Source organism: Pan troglodytes, chromosome 9 (genome assembly GCF_028858775.2).
Source record: "Pan troglodytes isolate AG18354 chromosome 9, NHGRI_mPanTro3-v2.0_pri, whole genome shotgun sequence".
Classification (NCBI taxonomy): domain Eukaryota; kingdom Metazoa; phylum Chordata; class Mammalia; order Primates; family Hominidae; genus Pan; species Pan troglodytes.
In genome coordinates, this window is record NC_072407.2 from 69,735,917 (window position 1) to 69,756,034 (window position 20,118).

Here is a 20,118-nt window from a genome sequence, read left to right on the forward strand (position 1 = left end):
TCCGGCTCTCCCCGCCCCTCCTTTCCATCTCTTCTCCATGGTGGGCCTCCCTCTTTCTTCATGGCAGCCCTACGTCTGTGACCCTCGACGACAGTCCCTGTCCATCTGTACCTGGCCCTCTGTCGGGACTTCCTCTGTGTCTCTGAAGACCCCCGTCTCTCCCTGCCTGCTCCGTGCCCTCCTCCTGCTGGGTCCGTGTCCCGCCCCACGCCCCCAGGTCTGGGACGTTTTCGTGGCTGACGGGCGGGGGGGGGGGGGGCGCGTCCCCGGCGGGTCCCTATCGGTCCCTGTCGGTCCGTCCGCCCCGCGCCGCCCCCGCTGGGCACTGGGCATGCCCCAGGCGTTTCTATATAAAGCGGCGCCGCTTGGGCCGGGCGCTGTGCCACTGCCACCGCCGCCGCCGCTGCATCCCGCCCGGTCCGAGTCCGCCCGCCACGCCCGCCGAGCCGCTGCCGCCGCCAGGTACCCCGGCTCCGGCCCCGCCCCGGGGAGAGCCAGGGAGGGGGGCGGCCGGGGCAGGAGTCGCGGGGACGGGGACCCCGGGCGCCCGCTCCCCGCGGCGGGACCCTCGACGCTACGCCCCCCACCCCCGGGACCCGGCGCCCCCCACTCCCCCCCGCGCTGGAGGGGCAGAGCCAAGCCCGGACCCCAGGGCAGGAAGGACCTGTGAGCCACACTGGGGCAGGAGCCACTCGGTCTGGGCAGCAGAAATCCCTCCCCACCTTCGGGGTGGGGGTGGGGCGGCCTTGGCCTCTCTCTGCAGGGACAGGTGTCGGCCACCTCTCCACTCCCAAAGTCTAGGGGCTGGAAGGCCAGGCAGGGACTTGGCTGCCCTGACTCCTTCGTCTCTCTGTCCCTCTGTCTCTGCCATCAGTCTCTCAGCCACTCCACCCACGAGATGGTGAGTCTTCTGTGGTCCCTCCCCCACAAGGCCCAAGTCCCTGGGCAGAGAGTGGGCCCAGAGGACAGCAGGCAGCACCTAGGACCTAAGCCTGGGAGTTGCCCCCTGCAGACAGCTTAGACCCACGACCAGCTCCCTCACCCCCACCCTGCGGCTGCATCCTGGGAGGTGGGCACTCTTAGTGCCCTGTGACATTCATTCATTCCATGGCCCCTCAGGGAGCTCACCTTCTAGGAGACGGCACAGAGGCTCTGGCCCTGGCAAACTGGGATTCGAGCCCAGGCATGAGGCCCAGTCCTCTGCCGTCTGGGCCACAGCACACCATCGCCCAACAACCAAGAGATTCTCTTCGTCCCAGCCTCATCAGCCCCCAGGGGATGGGAGAGGGCAGGCACCAGGCAACAAGGTCCAAAGAGACCTCACAACTTGCTCAAGGTGGCCGAGCCTGTCCCCTGGAGGACAGACTCAGCTGCCAGGCCTGTCCAGGCCTGGGGACTGCAAAGAACAAGAATTCCATTCACACGAAGCCTCCCAGCAGCCCCATATTGGGGGGGCGCCAGCCTCAGAGAGGGGAGGGACGTTAGGTTTCATCCAAAGAAAGCATTTCCATGACTCAAAATATCTGCAGGGGGGATACTGTCTAGCCTTCTAATGTTTAGCCCAGGGCTGGGCACACAGTAGGGCTTCAAGACCTACGTGGGGATGACAGTGGAATCACATTTAGGTGTCAGCACACTCCATGCCGGGTCATGAGACAGAAATAAGCCACCTCAGAGTGATGGCTGGGTTCGTTCATTCATCTACTCTTCAGTCAACAAACACTTACTGAGAAGTGGCTGTGTGCCAGGCACGCTTTAGGTGCTGGGGTTGCCTCCATGAACAAAACAAGCAGAAAACTCTGCTGCTGTGAAGCAAGCTAAGGCGGAGCCCAGCATGGCAGGGGCGGGAGGGGCTGGCCGGCAAGACACTGCTTCCTGTCATCCCCCCAGGGGCACCACACAGAACAGTTTACAAAGCACTCCCACGGTTGCGTTCCCATTAACAAGCCTTCACCCCCAACACAAGCCTTTCCTCTCCTAGTCCCCGGGACGGTGTCAGCCCTGAACATAGCCCAGGCTGGGAGAGTGGGGGGCTTACACCCTTGGGTGACTTAATGTGCCCACTGGCCCACCCTGCCCAAGACCTACCACTTCTGCTCTCTCAGCTCTCCCTGGATCCATCGGGTCCCGAGTGGGATTGCCCACTGGGTTCCAAGGACCTGGAGGAAGAGGGCCCCTGGGGAGGGGGCTCTGGCCTGCCGCCCACAGGCTGCTTCCCTGGCTCCTGGCGCCAGGACGTGGGCCTGGACTGCAAGGGATCCCCCGAGGGGGCCGAGGCCCGGGCTTGGACTGTCTACTACTACAGCCTCCTGCAGAGCTGTCTGCAGCAAGCTGGCCTTCCGGAGACCCAGGACCGCAGCCAGGTGCCCCGCACAGGTGCCCAAGGGCTCCCTGGAGGGGGGCACCTCTGGGGGCAGGGAGGGGCCCTCAGCCCAGTCTGCTTGCTCATCCCTGTCAAGGTCAGCCCCTTCCCCTAGGCTCTGGTTCCATCTGAAGGCAGGGAAGGCACAGCCAGTTGGCCTAGGGTAGGCGGACATTGTTTGCAAGGGCATCTGGCACCAGTGAGGTCAAGGATTGGGCTCCCTGCCCTCACCCCCTCCCCAAAAAGACCCAGCCCTGGGATTGGGAAACCACGCTGTGTGGCACCGAAGCTTCTAGAGAAAGGTCTTGGGAGCTGTGGTGGAGGCAGCTCAGCAGCTGAGACCCCCCCAGACTCCTCCCCTTCTGCCCCTCCACGCCTGTTACATATATCAGACTTCGTGTGGACAGAGGGTTCACAGGCAGAATACCTGAGAATCACAGACTTGGTCCCATTGTACAAACTGGGAAACTGAGGCTTGGAGGAACACTGACTCCTCCAAGGTTACACAGAAAGTCAGAGCTCGGGCTAGAACTCAGGTCTCCAGTCACCCAGCCCACAGCACCTCTGGAACAGCTGCAGAAAGGGGAAACCAGCTTCACGGGGCAGGACTGGCGGGCACCTCCATTCCCTGCCTGTCCCCTGTCTCGTCCGATTCCTGGGAAAACTCTGGGGGCTCAGGGTGGGGCCATGGGTGTGGAGGTGGTGGAAGGTGGGCAGAGAGACAGCAAGGGCGCCCCTGGTGAGCTGGGCCATGTTCTCTTTCCCGAGGCTGTCCTGGGGCGGAGGTGACCTTGTGCGTTCTGGGCTCCCCCAGCACCTTTCTGCCTGTGCTGCTGGAGGGTGGGGTCCAGAGCCCGGGTGAGTGTGTGCTCAAGTTTCCCCATCCCCTTCTACAGAAAGGGCAGCCCTGCCCTGGCCCAGCCACATCCCAAAATACCCGCCAACCCTGGCAACTGCCTGCATTCCACCGGAGCAGCTGCCATGCCGAATGGGGATGGGTTCTGGGATCAGCTGCTTCCACTCCGCTACCCGGGGGCCCGGGCATAGGGCATCAAGCCTTCCCTGGCCAGCCACTTGCCTTCTCTGCCCACAGGAAACATGCTCCTTTGCCTGTCCCCTGCTTGGCTGATGAAGGTGCCAGCACCCGGGCAGCCGGGTGAGGCAGCCCTGCTAGTCTCCAAGGCTGTGAGCTTCCACCCTGGGGGCCTGACATTCCTGGATGACTTTGTCCCCCCGCGCCGTGCCACCTACTTTTTGGCAGGCCTGGGCCTGGGGCCTGGCCGGGGCCGAGAGGCAGCAGAACTCGCCCGTGACCTGACCTGCCCCACAGGAGCTTCGGCTGAGCTGGCCCGGCTGCTGGAAGACCGGCTGCTGACAAGGCAGTTGCTGGCCCAGCAGGGTGGTGTGGCTGTGCCAGCAACCCTGGCTTTCACCTACAAGCCGCCGGGGCTGCTGCGGGGAGGGGATGCCAGCCTAGGGCTACGGCTGGTGGAGCTGAGTGGCAAAGAGGGCCAGGAGACGCTGGTGAAAGAGGAAGTGGAGACTTTTCTGTGCTCCGAGGCCCTGGGTGATATCCTGCAGGTAACAGACTCTCGCCCACCCTGAGGTCTGTACAGATGCCAGCAGGATGGGACCCAGGCACGGTTACCAAGTCTGGCTGGAAAGGTGTCCCTACCTCTTAGCCCTGCCGCTGCCCTGCCCCATCTCTGGGGCAATCCCCTGCCCTTTTGCCTCAGTTTACTCACCGGCTCCTGTGGCGGAAGCGCCCCACCCTGCAGTACCTGGGGTGGTGTCCAGGAGGCCCCTTTCCCCTCCTTGCTGCAGGTGGCTGTGAAGCTCAGTGGCTGGCGCTGGCGGGGGCGGCAGGCATGGCGTCTGCACCCGCGGGCAGAGCTGGGTGCAGTGGTGGACACAGTGCTGGCGCTGCTGGAGAAGCTGGAGGAGGAGGAGAGTGTCCTGGTGGAGGCTGTGTACCCACCTGCCCAGCTGCCCTGCTCAGGTGAGAGCCACCTGGGCTGACCAGGGATGGGAGTTTGGTGTGGCCTTCTGGCCACTCTGTGCTGGCCTTAGACCTCCCCGTCTTCCCCTAGATGGTCCTTCACCCGGCCCCGGCCTGGCCGTGCGAATCTGTGCTGTGGTGTGTCGGACACAGGGTGATAGGCCACTGCTGAGCAAGGTGAGCGTGGCCCAGGCCCAGGCTGTGACCCTGCCTACCACACGCCAGCCGAGTCCCAGTAGTGGTTTGCCAAGGGCCCCTGAGCCGTCTCTGGGCAGAGAGGACAAAATCCTTAGGGGGGTCGTAGTTGCCTCTGGAGAAACTACTGGGTCTGACCCGTCTTCCCTCTCCTGCAACCCTTCCAGAATCCCTCCCACACCAAGAGCCCCTGCCCCTGTGCTCAGCCCCACGCTGGGTAGTACCAGGGCCCAGGGGGCTGAATTGTCTTCCTAGAGAGCTCTTGCCCACGTAGAGGCTGACCCAGGGCCTCCTGATAAACCTCTAGTGCCTGGACCCATTCAGGAGGGGCCTCTAAGCTGGAGAGTCAGGAAGGCTTACAGACCCTCCTGAGTACCCCGCTCTAGGCTACACTGAGAGGGAGAGATTCGACCCTGCCCTCAGGGAGCTCCAGTGGGGTAGGGAAAGGTGCGCCCCAGGGAGATGCTAGGGTGGGGCACACCAGGGTGGCCCAGGCCCCCAGGGCTGCAGGAGCCATCCTGGAGGGGGACCTCAGCTGGGCCTGGAAGCCTGGGTAGAATCCCTGGAGAGGTCTGGGGACCAGATGGGGAGTGGCAGGGAGAGCTCGTGTGCAATTTAAGACACGTTGGAGGACGGGGCTTCTTCAATGTCCAGTGAGGGGTCTGGTCTGAATTTTGGCACAAGGCGGTGGGGGTGTGCGTGGGGGGCAGGAGTGTGTGGGCCTCCCCCTGAGTCTCCCCCTGCCCAGGTGGTGTGCGGCGTGGGCCGCGGGGACCGCCCCCTACGGCACCACAACTCCCTGCCGAGGACGCTGGAGGTGGCGCTGGCCCAGTGCGGCCTGGGCGAGGAGGCGCAGGTGGCGGCTGTGCGGCAGCGCGTCAAGGCGGCGGCCGAGGCCGCGCTGGCCGCCGTGCTGGCTCTGGAGGCCGGCCTGAGTGCCGAGCAGCGCGGCGGGCGCCGGGCGCACACGGACTTCCTGGGTGAGTGAGGGCGGCCGGGGCCGGGGCCGGGAGCCGAGGGCCAGGGGCTGGAGGGCGGGGGCTGCCGTAGCTGAGCTCGCGCCCCCCGCCCGGCGCAGGCGTGGATTTCGCGCTGACAGCGGCCGGCGGCGTGCTGACCCCAGTGGCCCTGGAGCTGAACGGCGGCCTGTGCCTGGAGGCGTGCGGCGCGCTGGAGGGGCTGTGGGCCGCGCCGCGGCTGGGGCCGGCGGCCGACGAGGCGGTGGCGGCGCCGCTGGTGGAGACCATGCTTCGGCGGTCGGCGCGCTGCCTCATGGAGGGAAAGCAGCTGCTGGTGGTCGGCGCTGGCGGCGTCAGCAAGAAGTTCGTGTGGGAGGCGGCGCGCGACTACGGGCTCCAGGTGGGCGGGGCGCGGGGCGGGGCTGGGCCCCAGGTCCTGGCCCGAGTGGTGGAGGCGGGACCCCGGGGCGGGGCCTGGAGCAAAGGGGCTTCCTTGGGGCGGGACCAGCCGCGCTAGAGGCGGTGCTTGGGCGGGGCATCCTGGCCAGGTACAAGTAAGCCCAGGCGTAGGGGCGGAGTCCGCCGCCCGGTGAGGGTGAGGGGACTCCGCTAGTTCTGGAGTGAGAGGCCCTGGGGAGGGCAGGGAGTCCTCCACAGAAAGAGGAGAGGAGCCCGGGTAGATGGGCTGGGCGAGGGACAGCGTTAACGCCAGAGTGGGGGCCTTGAATGCCAGGCTAAGGAGCCTGGCTCTGTCTTGGGGAAAGGGCGGGCCCTTTGAGGTTGAATTCCTGACACTTGGCACCCAGGACCCGCAGAGGGTGCTGGGGAACCGCATACAGATCCTGAATCAAGTTCATAGCAGGGCATCACTTTACAGAATCTGGAGCGAGCCAGGCAGGTAGACTTGTTTTTGTTTTTTCTTTTTTGAGACAGGGTCTCAATCTGTTGACCAGACTGGAGTGCGGTGGTGCGATCACAGCTCACTGCAGCCTCGACTTCCTGGGCTGAAGCGATCCTCCCACCTCAGCCTCCCTAGTAGCTGAGACTACAGGCACGTGCCACCATGCCCAGCTAATTTTTTTTTTTTGAAACGGAGTCTTGCTCTGTCGCCCAGGCTGGGTGCAGTGGCGTGATCTCGGCTCACTGCAACCTCCCGGGTTCACGCCATTCTCCTGCCTCAGACTCCTGAGTACCTGGGACTACAGGCGCCCGCCACCACGCCTGGCTAACTTTTAGTAGAGATGGGGTTTCACCATGTTAGCCAGGATGGTCTCGATCTCCTGACCTCGTGATCCACCCGCCTCAGCCTCCCAAAGTGCTGGGATTACAGGCGTGAGCCACCGCACCCGGCCTTTTTTTTTTTTAATACGGAGTCTCTCTCTATCTCCCAAGCTGGAGTGGAATGGCGCAATCTCGGCCCATTGCAACCTCTGCCTCCTGGGTTCAAGTGATTCTCGTGCCTCAGCCTCCGGAGTAACTAGGATTACAGGCACGCACCAACATGCCCGGCTAATTTTTGTATTTTTAGTAGAGACAGGGTTTCACCATGTTGGCCAGGCTGGTCTCGAACTCCTGACCTCAAGTGATCTGCCCGCTTTGGCCTCCCAAAGAACTGGGATTACAGGCGTGAGCCACCAGCCCGGCCTGCCCGGCTAATTTTAAAAATTTTTAGTAGAGACGGGATCTCGCTCTGTTGCCCAGGATGGTCTTGAACTCCTGAGCTCAAGCGATCCTCCTGCTTCGGCCTCCCAAAGTGCTGGGATTACAGGTGTGAGCCACTGCGCACAGCCAATTAGACATTCTTATCCCCATTGAACAGATAAGAAAACTGAGGCCATCTCAAGCTGGCCCTAATCTAGCACACTGGCCTCCTCTCCCCTCTCCCACCGTGCAGCACCCCCTGTGGACACCACCTCTGTGTCCCCTGCCTTGCTCAGTGTTTTCTCCACTTGGAATGTCACTCCACTGCCGAGGCTGTGTTACTTTGCAGAGAGCCACCCTCCCTCTCTCTTCAGTGGCTGCCCTGCCCTGGGTTCCCCCAGCAGGCAGTAAGCTTTAGGGGCACGGGGCCCCACTGGATTCCTCCGTGGACACTTCCCAGTGTCAGAGCACATGGGGTGAATTGTGACCAAACCACTTGTCCCAAGCCCCAGCCCTGGTAGTTTCTCTGCAATCCCCGGCCAGTGAGGCTGCCTGTGGGAAAGAGTCCACCACGCTCTCTCACACCCTCTTCTCTGTGCTGCAGCCCCTCCCACCCAGAACATGCCTTTTCCTCCTGCAACCACCTGGCTGACTCATATTCTTCAGCTCCCAGCTTAGGCATTGCCTCCTCTAGGATGCCTTCCCTCCCCTCCAGCCTGTATCAGGTGTCCCACTTCTGCCCCTTCCATTTATTCAGTCAATCCACAACACACATTTATTGAGAACCTAGTGTTTGTGTACTCGTATCCCCTGAAGGGGCCATCCTAGGCCCCATCCTATCCCCCTAGCACCCAGTACTAGCTGACCTGGATATGCCCCACCCTGTGGCTTCTGCAGCTGCACCTCGTGGAGTCAGACCCCAACCACTTTGCATCCCAGTTGGTACAGACCTTCATCCACTTTGACATGACAGAGCACCGGAGGGATGAGGAGAACGCACGGCTGCTGGCAGAGTTGGTGCGGGCTCGCGGCCTCAAGCTAGATGGCTGCTTCTCCTATTGGGATGACTGCCTGGTGCTCACAGCCCTGCTCTGCCAGGAGCTAGGTCTGCCCTGCAGCTCCCCAGCTGCCATGCGCCTGGCTAAGCAGAAGAGCCTCACCCAGCTGCACCTGTTGCGCCACCATGGCCCACCCTGGCCTGCGCCCTCCCTCCATGCTGTGCCCTGCTGCCCACTGGAGAGCGAGGCTGATGTGGAGAGGGCCGTGCACCAGGTACCCCTGCCAGGTGTCATGAAGCTGGAGTTCGGGGCAGGTGCAGTGGGTGTGCGGCTGGTAGAGGATGCGCCACAGTGCCATGAGCACTTTTCCCGGATTACCCGAGACTTGCAGGGCGAGGCCGACCACCCAGGCATTGGGCTGGGCTGGGGCAATGCCATGCTGCTGATGGAGTTTGTGGAGGGCACCGAGCACGACGTGGACCTGGTGTTGTTTGGTGGGCGGCTGCTGGCTGCATTTGTCTCCGACAATGGCCCTACGAGGCTGCCTGGCTTCACTGAGACAGCAGCCTGCATGCCCACCGGGCTGGCACCAGAGCAGGAGGCACAGATGGTTCAGGCAGCCTTCCGCTGTTGCCTGGGCTGCGGGTTGCTCGATGGAGTCTTCAACGTGGAGCTCAAGCTGACCGGGGCTGGGCCTCGGCTTATCGAGATCAACCCCCGCATGGGTGGCTTCTACCTGCGTGATTGGATCCTGGAGCTCTATGGTGTGGACCTGCTGCTGGCTGCTGTTATGGTGGCCTGTGGCTTGCGTCCTGCCCTGCCCACCCGCCCACGTGCTCGTGGCCATCTGGTGGGCGTCATGTGCCTTGTGTCCCAGCACCTGCAGGCCCTGAGTTCCACCGCCAGCCGTGAGACCCTGCAGGCCCTGCACGACCGTGGACTGCTACGCCTCAATCTGCTGGAGGAGGCCCTGGTGCCTGGCGAGTACGAGGAGCCCTACTGCAGTGTGGCCTGTGCCGGACCCAGCCCCACCGAGGCCCGTCTCCGCCTGCTGGGCCTCTGCCAGGGCCTGGGCATCGATGGGCCCAGCTACCCTGTTGCCCACTTCCTGTCTCACTTCAAATAGCACTGGGGTCAGGGGGCAGGGAAGCAGTGCTGGGAGGAGGCACTGTGGTGCCCTCTGCTCCCTGGAGCTCTTCCTGTTTCTCTCCCTATCACCATGCCCCAGCCCCAGCCTGGCCCGCTGCAATGCCTAGGTCTGTTCCAGAGCAGCAGGGCAATTTAGACACCAAGGCATCCTGGACTCAAGGGCCTCTTGCCCTCCCGAAGGCCCCAGTCCAGCCTACAGCTTCCCCAGCATTCTAGTCTTGGAGAAATGACAATGGCCACACACACACACACACACACACACACACACACACACACACACCCCTCTGACGCCAGCTCCCCAGGTGGGAGTGGGCCCAAACCCAGCCCCTCCTGTCCACCTCTCCAGGTCTCACTCTCTTCCTGCCATCTACAAGAGGAGAGGACCTGGCTGGGCCCCAAGCCTTGGACAAATCCTGGGAAAACCTGAGACTAGAACCCTTGTCTTCCTCTTACCCAAATTCTAGGATAGCTCTAGAGCCTGCTGGAAACTTGGTGGCATCCAACCTGCCTCATTTGGCCTGAGCGGTAGAGGCAGGTGGCCTGTGGACAGAAGTAATCCTCTTTCTGCTCACCCCAGGCAGACACAACTGCCTATGTTCCCCCGATGAGAGGAAACAGGCTGAGAGAAGAAAAATGACTGCTCCAGGATTATACCACAGTGGAGGGCGGGTCACAGGACATGATGCAGGGTCCAGGTTTCTGTTTTGATCAAGTTTTACATGCCCATTCAGCTTCTAGGCCCCCCTCACCTCCCTGCCCTCATTCACAAGTGGCCCTGAGACACGTGAACACCTCCCTCCTATGCATCACAAACCTTCTCCACCGAGCTTTGGTGCTTTGGCCTCTGGCACACCTAACTAGCATTGGCAGAGGAGAGTCTACACTCTCTTCCTCATTCAGGGAAGATGCTTTAAGAAATCCTGCCTCTGTGCAGCAGAGGAGCTGGAGGCAGCTCCCCAGGCATCCCTCCCCAAATAAAGGCTTATGTACTGGTGAAGTGTCTAGATAGGTTCTCTTGACTGGACAACTCCTCCCAGGATCAGCTAGATAGGGGGTGGGGAAGGGGGATCAAGAGACGGGTAGGGGATACTTGTAGCATCTGGAGCTAAGGGAAAACCACCCCACTGGCCTGGTGTCTGAGTTGCCCTGGGTTGCTAGGGGCCTGCCCTACACCCACATCAAGACCCGAACCTGGGGATCTCCTTTGGTGGAATTACAACCAGAGGGCCACATTCAACCAGATAACCCTCTGCATGCCTGGAGACCCCTGAATTCTGTCCACCTCAGTTCATACCCAACCTCCCCTATGCACATGGAAGGCACACCTAGACAGCCTCCAACAATCAGAACTCACACCCAAGGCCTGGTCTGGCCCAAATTCACACCCACACATCCCCATCCAATAAGAATCCACACCCAATCTTTTTTTTTTTTTTTTTTGAGAAAGTTTCACTCTTGTTGCCCAGGCTGGAGTGCAATGGCACAGTCACGGCTCACTGAAACCTCTGCCTCCCGGGTTTAAGTGATTCTTCTGCCTCAGCCTCTCAAGTAGCTGGGATTACAGGCACCCACCACCACACCCAGCTAATTTTTGTATTTTTAGTAGAGACGGGGTTTCACCATGTTGGCCAGACTGGTGTCGAACTCCTGACCTCAAGCGATCCACCCGGCTCGACCTCCCAAAGTGCTAGGGTTGCAGGTGTGAGCCACCGCGCCCTGCCAAATCCATACCCAATCTAAAGTCACAGACCACATGTCACAGACAAGATTTGCTGTGTTGAGTGTGTTCATTCCTTCTTTCTTTTTTTTTTCTTTTTTTGGAGACGGAGTCTCACTCTGTTGCCCAGGCTGTAGTGCAATGGCGTGATCTTGATTCACTGCAACCTCTGCCTCCCAGGTTCAAGCGATTTTTCTACCTCAGCCTCCCAAGTAGCTGGGACTATAGGCATGCACCACCACTCTCGGCTAATTTTTGTATTTTTAGTAGAGACAGGTTTTCACTATGTTGGTTAAGCTGGTCTTGAACTCCTGACCTCAAGTGATCCACCCGCCTTGGCCTCCCAAATTGCTGGGATCGCAGGCATGAGCGACCCTGCCTGGCCTAAATTCATTCTGTCAACAGCGTTTTTGGTTTTTGCTGGGTGTAGTGGCTCGTGCCTGTAATCACAGCACTTTGGAAGGCCAAGGCAGGAGGATCACTTGAGTCCAGAAGTTCAAGACCAGCCTCCTGGGCAACAAAACAAGACCTCCTCTCTAAAAAAAAAAAAAAAGAAAGAAAGAAAGAAAAAAAAGATTATGTGATTATGTCATTCCAGTTACTTGGGATTTGAGGTGGGAGAATCACTGGAACCCAAGAAGTCAAGGCTGCAATGAGCCACGATCTTGCCACTGTATTCCAGCCTGGGTGACAGAGTAAGATCCTGTCTGAAAAACTAAACAAAACAAAGAAAAAAAAACCATAAAGGTTTTTTTTTTTTTTTTTTTTTTTTTTTAAGATGGAGTTTCGCTCTTGTTGCCCAGGCTGGAGTACAATGGCATGATCTTGGCTCACCGCAACCTCCGCTTCCCAGGTTCAAGTGATTCGCCTGCCTCAGCCTTCCTGAGTAGCTGGGATTACAGGCATGCACCACCATGTCCAGCTAATTTTGTGTTTTTAGTAGAGGTTTCTCCATGTTGGTCAGGCTGGTCCTGAACTCCCGACCTCAGGTGATCCGCCTGGCTCGGCCTCCCAAAGTGCTGGGATTACAGGTGTGAGCCACCGTGACCGGCCAGGTTTTCGGGTTTTATTTGTTTGAGACTTGGTCTCACTCTGTCGCCCAGCCTGGAGCGCAGTGGTGCAGTCTTGGCTCACTGCAACCTCTATCGCCCGAGTTCAAGCGATTCTCCTGCCTCAACCTCCCGAGTATCTGGGAGTACAGGTGCGCGCCACCACACCCGTCTAATTTTAGTATTTATAGTAGAAGCAGAGTTTCATCATGTTGGCCAGGCTGGTCTCCAACTTCTGACCTCAAGTGATCCACCCACCTCGGCCTCCGAAAGTGTTGAGATTACAGGTGTGAGCCACCGCCTCCGGCCTGTTTGTTGTTTTGAGACAGGATCTCACTCTGTCACCCAGCGTGGAGTGCAGTGGCACCATCATAGCTCACTGTAACCTTGAACTCCTGGCCTCAAGTGATCCTCCCAACTTGGCTTCCCAAAGTGCTACGATTACAGGCGTGAGACATCGTGTCCGGCCTCAACAACGTTTTTTGAAGTGTCTATTCTGTACCAGGTGCCTAAATGTGCTTAAATTAAGAAGGGAGTAAACGCCAACAAAATCCCATATTTACAGGTCTATCACTGACCCCCAAAACCCTATTTAAGGCGGGAACCTGGCAACATAGCCTGGCAGTGAGCTGGCCACTCAGTAAATGCTCCGATTTGCAGGGTCCTCGAGCCAGAGGCACTTTGAGGAGACCCTGCTGCAGCCGCCTCCCTTTCTGGAGTGAACCGAAAGCAACGCGACCTGCCTTTCATCACGCAGCCGGCCTGGCAGTACCCGTCTCCAACAGGGCTGGGGATTGCATTTACATTCACACCTGCATACACTTCCGACCCTGCTCCATCCAAACTCAAAACACCGTAGAACCAAAACGGGCTCCCAGAAAGCCTTGCTGGGAAGACCGAGGGTCCTGCGGAAAGGATTCTGCAGGCTGAAGGCTAGGCGCCTGGCCACTCTAGGACTACAATTCCCGAGAGGCCTTGCGACGGACGCCATCTTTGTTCCCCACCAGGCTAAGCGATTTTCCGGAGGGGGAGTAAGATCCCTTGCGTCACCGGCGCGCGCAGCTGCCGTCGCGGAGAGATGATGTTTAGGTCCGGGACTGTCAGTCAGTGCGCGGCCAGGTACGGGCCGACGGGCCCGCGGGGCCGGCGCCGCCATGGCGGCCGTGTTTGATTTGGATTTGGAGACGGAGGAAGGCAGCGAGGGCGAGGGCGAGCCAGAGCTCAGCCCCGCGGTGAGTGCCCTGCCCTGGCGCGACTGGATCCTGGAGCCGATCCTGTCACCCAGCCGAGGCCGGAGCGGCGGCTCCGCACGCCCAGAGCGGGCTCCGACCCTTTGCAGACCCAGATCCTTCTCAGATCCCGGTCTCTATTAAGCTCTGATCCCACCCTCACCCCGACCTCTCTTCCAGAACCCCAGCCTTTTCTCCCGATTCTCCCTTTCCTGCCTTCGGTTTCTTCCCAATTCTTACCCATCCCCTGCTAGCTGCCATCCCTGACACCCTTCTCTCCTGGGCCACGCAGTCCAACCTGAACGGGAGCGGGGAGGTATCCTGGCACCTTCCTTGGCTCTTACCCCTTGGTTTCTCACAGGACGCGTGTCCCCTTGCCGAGTTGAGGGCAGCTGGCCTAGAGTGAGTGAGGGTCGTGTTGGGGGAGGGGGGAATGGAGTGGGGAAGGGGAACTGGGGAGCACTGGAGCCTTGTCCTCATTAACTCCTTGTGTCCGTAGGCCTGTGGGACACTATGAAGAGGTGGAGCTGACTGAGACCAGCGTGAACCTTGGCCCAGAGCGCATCGGGCCCCACTGCTTTGAGCTGCTGCGTGTGCTGGGCAAGGGGGGCTATGGCAAGGTAGGGGCGGGCGCACCCTCCTCCTGGCCTTACAGCCTCCATCTGGAGGCAGCAAAGGGTTCTCAAAACAAATTAGACTTGTGAATCAGCAGGGCCTCTAATGGGATTCAGAGCCAGAAACATAAAGGAGGGAAGGCCAAATCCTCTCCAATCGGACTTGAAATCTTCACTGCCCCACCCTTGGCAGGGCCTAGGCCTCCTGATCCCAAAGCCAGAGCTTCAGGGTGGGGCTTCTTGAAGATAGGATGTGGAGAGGGAAGTTGATCCTGTCTCCCCTGCCCTACAGGTGTTCCAGGTGCGAAAGGTGCAAGGCACCAACTTGGGCAAAATATATGCCATGAAAGTCCTAAGGAAGGTGAGTCACTCGTTCAGCCAACGAATACTGTGTGGCTGCCATTCCCAACATGCTGTACCAGGCTTTGGGAAGACAGCAGGGAACACAGTGGAGGAGGATCCCTGACTTTGGCGTTTGCTGGTTTATTGTCTGTTGTGATGTGTATTGTCTTGCAGTAATTCTCAATGGGGGCAATTTTGACTCCCAGCAGACATTTGACAACAGTGTCTGGACACTATTTTATTTTATTTTTTTTTAAGACGGAGTCTTGCTCTGTCACCCAGGCTGGAGTGCAGTGACACGATTTTGGCTCACTGCCACCTCTGTCTCCCAGGTTCAAGCGATTCTCGTGCCTTAGACTCCGGAGTAGCTGGGATTACAGGCGCTTGCCACCACACCCAGCTAATTTTTGTACTTTTTTGTAGAGGTGGGGTTTCGCCTGGCTGGTCTCTAACTCCTAATCTCAGGTGATCTGCCCGCCTTGGCCTCCAACGTGCTGGGAGCTGGGATTACAGGCATGAGCCACCGTCCCTAGCTTTTTTTTTTTTTTGGATGGAGTCTTGCTTTGTTCCCCAGACTGGAGTGCAGTAGTGCACTCTCTGCTCACTGCAACCTCTGCCTCCCGGGTTCAGGTAATTCTCTTACCTCAGCCTCCTGAGTAGTTGGGACTACAGGCTTGTGCCACCACACCTGGCTAATCTTTGTATTTTTATTTGTTTACCTACTTATTTTGAGATGGAGTCTCACTCTGTCACTCAGGCTGGAGTGCAGTGGTGCGATCTCGGCTCACTGGCAACCTCCACCTCCCAGGGTGAAGTGATTCTCCTGCCTCAGCCTCCCGAGTAGCTGGGATTACAGGCATGAACCACCACTCCTGGCTAATTTTTTTTTTTTGTATTTTTAGTAGAGATGGGTTTTTGTCATGTTGGTCAGGCTGGTCTTGAACTCCTGACCTCAGGCTATCTGCTCACCTTGGCCTCCCAAAGTGCTGGGATTACAGCCATGAACCACTGTGCCTGGCCTAGTTTTTGTACTTTTTAGTGGAGGCAGGGTTTCACCATGTTGGTCAGGCTGGTCTTGAACTCCTGACCTCAGGTGATTCGCCTGCCTCAACCTCCCAAAGTGCTGGGATTACAGGTGTGATCCACTGCGCCTGGCATGGACACATTTTTGATTGTCAAGGCAAGAGGGGAGTGTTACTGGCACCCGGTGGGTGGAGACCAGGGATGCTGCTGAACATCCCACGATGCGCAGGGCAGCCTCCCACAACAAAGAATGACCTGGTCCCAGGTGTCAGTAGTGCCGAGGTTGAGAAACCCTGTGTTAGAGGATAAACCCATCCCCGAAAATGATGGTGGCTGACAGCAGCAGAATTATGGAGAAATACAATGCAGTGACAGAGGATGCAGCAGGTAACAAACAGATGGATGGTCTGAGGAGCTCTGGTTGCCCCCATTTTTTTTTTTTTTTTTTTTTGAGATAGTGTCTCGCTCTGTCACCCAGGCTGGAGTGCAGTGGCGTGATCTCAGCTCACTGCAACCTCTGCCCCTGGGTTCAAGCGATTCTCCTGCCTCAGCCTCCTGAGTAGCTGGGATTACAGGCGTGTACCATCATACCCAGCTAATTTTTCTATTTTTAGTAGAGATGGGGTTTCACCATGTTGGCCAGGCTGGTCTCAAATTCCTGACCTCAGGTAATCCGCCTGCCTTGGCCTCCTAGAGTGCTGGGATTACAGGTGTGAGCCACTGCGCCCAGCCTGGATGCCTCAGTTTCTAACCAATTCCTGTATCTCCAGGCCAAAATTGTGCGCAATGCCAAGGACACAGCACACACACGGGCTGAGCGGAACATTCTAGAGTCAGTGAAGCACCCCTTTATTGTGGAACTGGCCTATGCCTTCCAGACTGGTGGCAAACTCTACCTCATCCTTGAGTGCCTCAGTGGTATGAGTGCGGGCCCAGGCAGGGGTGCTGGGGGTGGAGGGGGGCAGCGAGCCAGCAAAGGAAGCTCTGGGGGGAAGCTCTTGAGAGATGAGTCTGTGGGGGTTGGCTAGGGGGCCCCCACTCTGTCCTACCCATCCATCCATCCATCCGTGCATCCGTCCCATCATTCATTCATTCAGCAAACGTCTGTCCAGCACCTACTGTGTCCCTCACGTGTGTTGGGGTGGATGGGCATGGTGCGAATTTGGATAGAAGTCCAGAGGATGGTTGGGTCTCTTCCTACTCCCCTCCCTGTCTTGTTCTTCTCTCCCGTGTGCCCTGCATCCTGTCAGGTCCCCAGCCCAACTGGTTCATTCTCTGTAGCGTCCTCCTCCATCCGTCCACTCTCAGGGGCCTGGTGGGGTGACCAGAGCACTTTTCTAACTGGGCTGAGGCCTCCTGCTCACCTGCTTTCTAGTGTCTCCTCTGCCGACTGCTGAGGTCATAGAGCCTGGGGCTGCTCCCAGCCCTTCTATTCAGAGTCCTGCGGCTGGCTGTCCACATCAAGCCTTGCCCCTAGGCCGGCTGTCCCCTGCAGGCTGTGAGCAGTCTTGACCTGCCTTTCCCTCGTTTGGGCCAGATGAACCCTGCGAGCTTCTGCCTCCATGCTCTGCATTCGCTCCGTCCATCTCAGCATCCCCTTAAAGTCCCAGCAAACCGCGCTTTCTCTGTTCTGTTATGTTGGGATTCACTCTGTCTTCCCCGTCTTCTCTGCGAGATCTTTTGGGCTAAGCTCTTGGAGCTGTGGCCTGGGCCTGGCGTATTAGAGCCGTTGTGTACATGTCTGTCTCCCCAGTAGACTGAGCATCCTGAGGGCAGTGGCTGGGTCTCTTCATCCTGTCCCCAGCTTCACCCAGCACAGGGCCAGGCACCGAGTAGGCGTCGGTAGATGTTTGCTGAATTGAATTGAATCCCCACGGCAGCTCTGTGAGGCAGGTAGGGCGGGAATTATGAGCCCCTCTTTCCCCAAGAAGAAATAAAGACTCAGAAAGCACAAAGGGGCTTGGACCCAGCACGTGGTTGCTGACGTGTTTGTGTGGCAGGTGGCGAGCTCTTCACGCATCTGGAGCGAGAGGGCATCTTCCTGGAAGATACGGCCTGGTGGGTGTTAATCCTCCGCTTTCCTGAGGCTGCCAGGTCCCTGCCCTACTCCCGCCTTCACCCTGTCTTGTTTCTGCAGCTTCTACCTGGCTGAGATCACGCTGGCCCTGGGCCATCTCCACTCCCAGGGCATCATCTACCGGGACCTCAAGCCCGAGAACATCATGCTCAGCAGCCAGGGTGCGCATGTGTGTGCGGGCAGCTGCAGGCGGGGTCTGCAATCTGTGGGGAGGGCTGAGGACCTCTGTGGGTGGGGTGGGGCCCTGGTCACGCCTCTCCAACACACTTCCTCAGGCCACATCAAACTGACCGACTTTGGACTCTGCAAGGAGTCTATCCATGAGGGCGCCGTCACTCACACCTTCTGCGGCACCATTGAGTACATGTAAGTGGCACCTGGCTGGCCCAGGGGTCGGGAGGACAGCCCGAAGGGGCACGGCCTGACTGACAGTTCCACCTGGACCCCAGGGCCCCTGAGATTCTGGTGCGCAGTGGCCACAACCGGGCTGTGGACTGGTGGAGCCTGGGGGCCCTGATGTACGACATGCTCACTGGATCGGCAAGTCCAGCCCCCGGGGAGGAGGAGGGGCAGGGGCAGAGGTGGGAGTAGCCCCCCTCCTGGGGCAAGGGCAGGGCCTGGTGGGAGGCCCACAAGGCTCCTCTCACCTTCCTCCTCCTCCAGCCGCCCTTCACCGCAGAGAACCGGAAGAAAACCATGGATAAGATCATCAAGGGCAAGCTGGCGCTGCCCCCCTACCTCACCCCAGATGCCCGGGACCTTGTCAAAAAGGTGCAGCTCCCTTCTCTCTTCTCCGGGGCCCTGCCAGCCATTCTGCGTGTGTTCCTGAGTCTCTCTGGGCTGTGGGGAAGCCAGGGCCACCCCGGCCTGTGCAGTTTGCCTCTGGGAGTGAAAGGAGCCCCTCCCTTGAAGTCAGGGATTGAGCCCAGGTCTCAGCCCTGTCACAGACCAGCTGCTGCCCTGGCCCAGTCCTTAGGCTGAGTCCTAACCAGTGACACGCTTGTGATGAGCTGGCCACACTTCCGTCAAAGGCGAGCATCGGAGGTGTTAGGGGGAGGCCGGACAGCCACATGGGGAGTTGTCGCCTCACCAACGCGCCCTGGGGCAATGCCAGGGCCCAGGAGCCTCTGCAAAGCCTTTGTGGAGAAGGTGGCTCCATTGACCAAACCTTGAAAGCCCTGAGGGTATCCATAGGTGGGAGCCACACCCAAAAGCATTCTCTCCCATGTCACCTGACCCCTACTTCAGCTAGCCCTGGGACCCGGGGACACATGAGCAGTACCTGCCCAGGCCCTCACCCTCTCTCCTGGTCCCGCAGTTTCTGAAACGGAATCCCAGCCAGCGGATTGGGGGTGGCCCAGGGGATGCTGCTGATGTGCAGGTGGGTTTGGGACCACCACCAGGGGTAGGGCTGAGTCTCCAAGGGTGCCGGGAATGGGGGCAGGGCCCCAGGGCAGAGGGAGTGACCAGGGGGGCAAGCAGGGTGAGCTGTTAGTGGGTTTGGGGCATTCTCTACCTACAGAGACATCCCTTTTTCCGGCACATGAATTGGGACGACCTTCTGGCCTGGCGTGTGGACCCCCCTTTCAGGCCCTGTCTGGTGAGCAGCAGGGCTGGTGGCCGGTGACCGGTGGCGGGTGGCAAGTGGAGAACCTGCATCTTGGTGCCCTCTGACCCCTCCCCACTCTGGTCGGCCCACAGCAGTCAGAGGAGGACGTGAGCCAGTTTGATACCCGCTTCACACGGCAGACGCCGGTGGACAGTCCTGATGACACAGCCCTCAGCGAGAGTGCCAACCAGGCCTTCCTGGTGAGTGCGGGGGTCTGAGGCCTGTGGGACCAGGGCACGGATCGTGACTAAGGTTGGCAGGCACTGAGTGTCGCATGGCCCTGCCTCCGCCCCCCAGGGCTTCACATACGTGGCGCCGTCTGTCCTGGACAGCATCAAGGAGGGCTTCTCCTTCCAGCCCAAGCTGCGCTCACCCAGGCGCCTCAACAGTAGCCCCCGGGCCCCCATCAGGTACTGAGGGACGTGGGGGTGTGTGGCTGGGTTAGGGACGCTAGTGGGCAGGATGCCAGCTCCAGCCTTGGGTGCCTTGGCCACGTCTGTCAGCCAGTGTTGGCTTCGGTTGCTGTGTCTATCATGGGGACCTCAGTTCCTACACCCCTTGTGGCCAGGCTGCCTGGATGGGAGTTTGTGGAGCCCGCGGCCTGTGTGCCTGGGCAGGTGGGAAAGGCTGCCTTCCCTGATCGAGTGCTGGGAGCCTCTGGCAGGGCCTAGGAGGCTCTTATTCTGCCTTGGTTTCCCCTGCAGCCCCCTCAAGTTCTCCCCTTTTGAGGGGTTTCGGCCCAGCCCCAGCCTGCCGGAGCCCACGGAGCTACCTCTACCTCCAGTCCTGCCACCGCCGCCGCCCTCGACCACCGCCCCTCTCCCCATCCGTCCCCCCTCAGGGACCAAGAAGTCCAAGAGGGGCCGTGGGCGTCCAGGGCACTAGGAAGCTGGGTGGGGGTGAGGGTAGCCCTTGAGCCCTGTCCCTGCGGCTGTGAGAGCAGCAGGACCCTGGGCCAGTTCCAGAGACCTGGGGGTGTGTCTGGGGGTGGGGTGTGAGTGCGTATGAAAGTGTGTGTCTGCTGGGGCAGCTGTGCCCCTGAATCATGGGCACGGAGGGCCGCCCGCCACGCCCCGCGCTCAGCTGCTCCCGTGGAAGATTAAAGGGCTGAATCATGGCGCTGACCTGGCTCTTTGTGCTGCATGCCTAGGGGCA

General features: G+C 59.7%; 2 protein-coding genes across 8 annotated transcripts; both read left to right on the forward strand.

Annotated features, from left to right (window-relative positions):
• The first annotated feature begins 363 nt into the window (after positions 1-363).
• On the forward strand, positions 364-10,300 carry CARNS1 (carnosine synthase 1). Of its 7 annotated transcripts, XM_016921346.4 has the most exons (10): positions 377-462; positions 875-901; positions 2,106-2,376; positions 3,131-3,220; positions 3,456-3,943; positions 4,187-4,361; positions 4,453-4,538; positions 5,305-5,536; positions 5,635-5,915; positions 8,054-10,300. In XM_016921346.4, the coding sequence occupies exons 2-10, from the start codon at positions 899-901 to the stop codon at positions 9,278-9,280; spliced, it is 2,853 nt and encodes a 950-aa protein (XP_016776835.3). In that variant the 5' UTR covers positions 377-462; positions 875-898; the 3' UTR covers positions 9,281-10,300. The 7 variants fall into 7 exon arrangements, with proteins under 7 accessions (XP_054517428.2, XP_016776838.3, XP_016776835.3 ...); XM_054661453.2 differs by lacking the exon at positions 2,106-2,376 and having other exon boundaries at positions 364-462; XM_054661451.2 differs by lacking the exon at positions 3,131-3,220.
• Positions 10,301-13,102: 2,802 nt separating this feature from the next.
• RPS6KB2 (ribosomal protein S6 kinase B2) lies at positions 13,103-20,087 on the forward strand. Its single transcript, XM_001172909.8, has 15 exons — positions 13,103-13,301; positions 13,660-13,700; positions 13,798-13,918; positions 14,205-14,273; positions 16,048-16,195; positions 17,278-17,335; positions 17,415-17,515; positions 17,630-17,720; positions 17,804-17,894; positions 18,018-18,125; positions 18,673-18,735; positions 18,877-18,954; positions 19,056-19,163; positions 19,261-19,373; positions 19,668-20,087. The coding sequence occupies exons 1-15, from the start codon at positions 13,224-13,226 to the stop codon at positions 19,846-19,848; spliced, it is 1,449 nt and encodes a 482-aa protein (XP_001172909.3). The 5' UTR covers positions 13,103-13,223; the 3' UTR covers positions 19,849-20,087.
• The last annotated feature ends 31 nt before the right edge of the window (positions 20,088-20,118 follow it).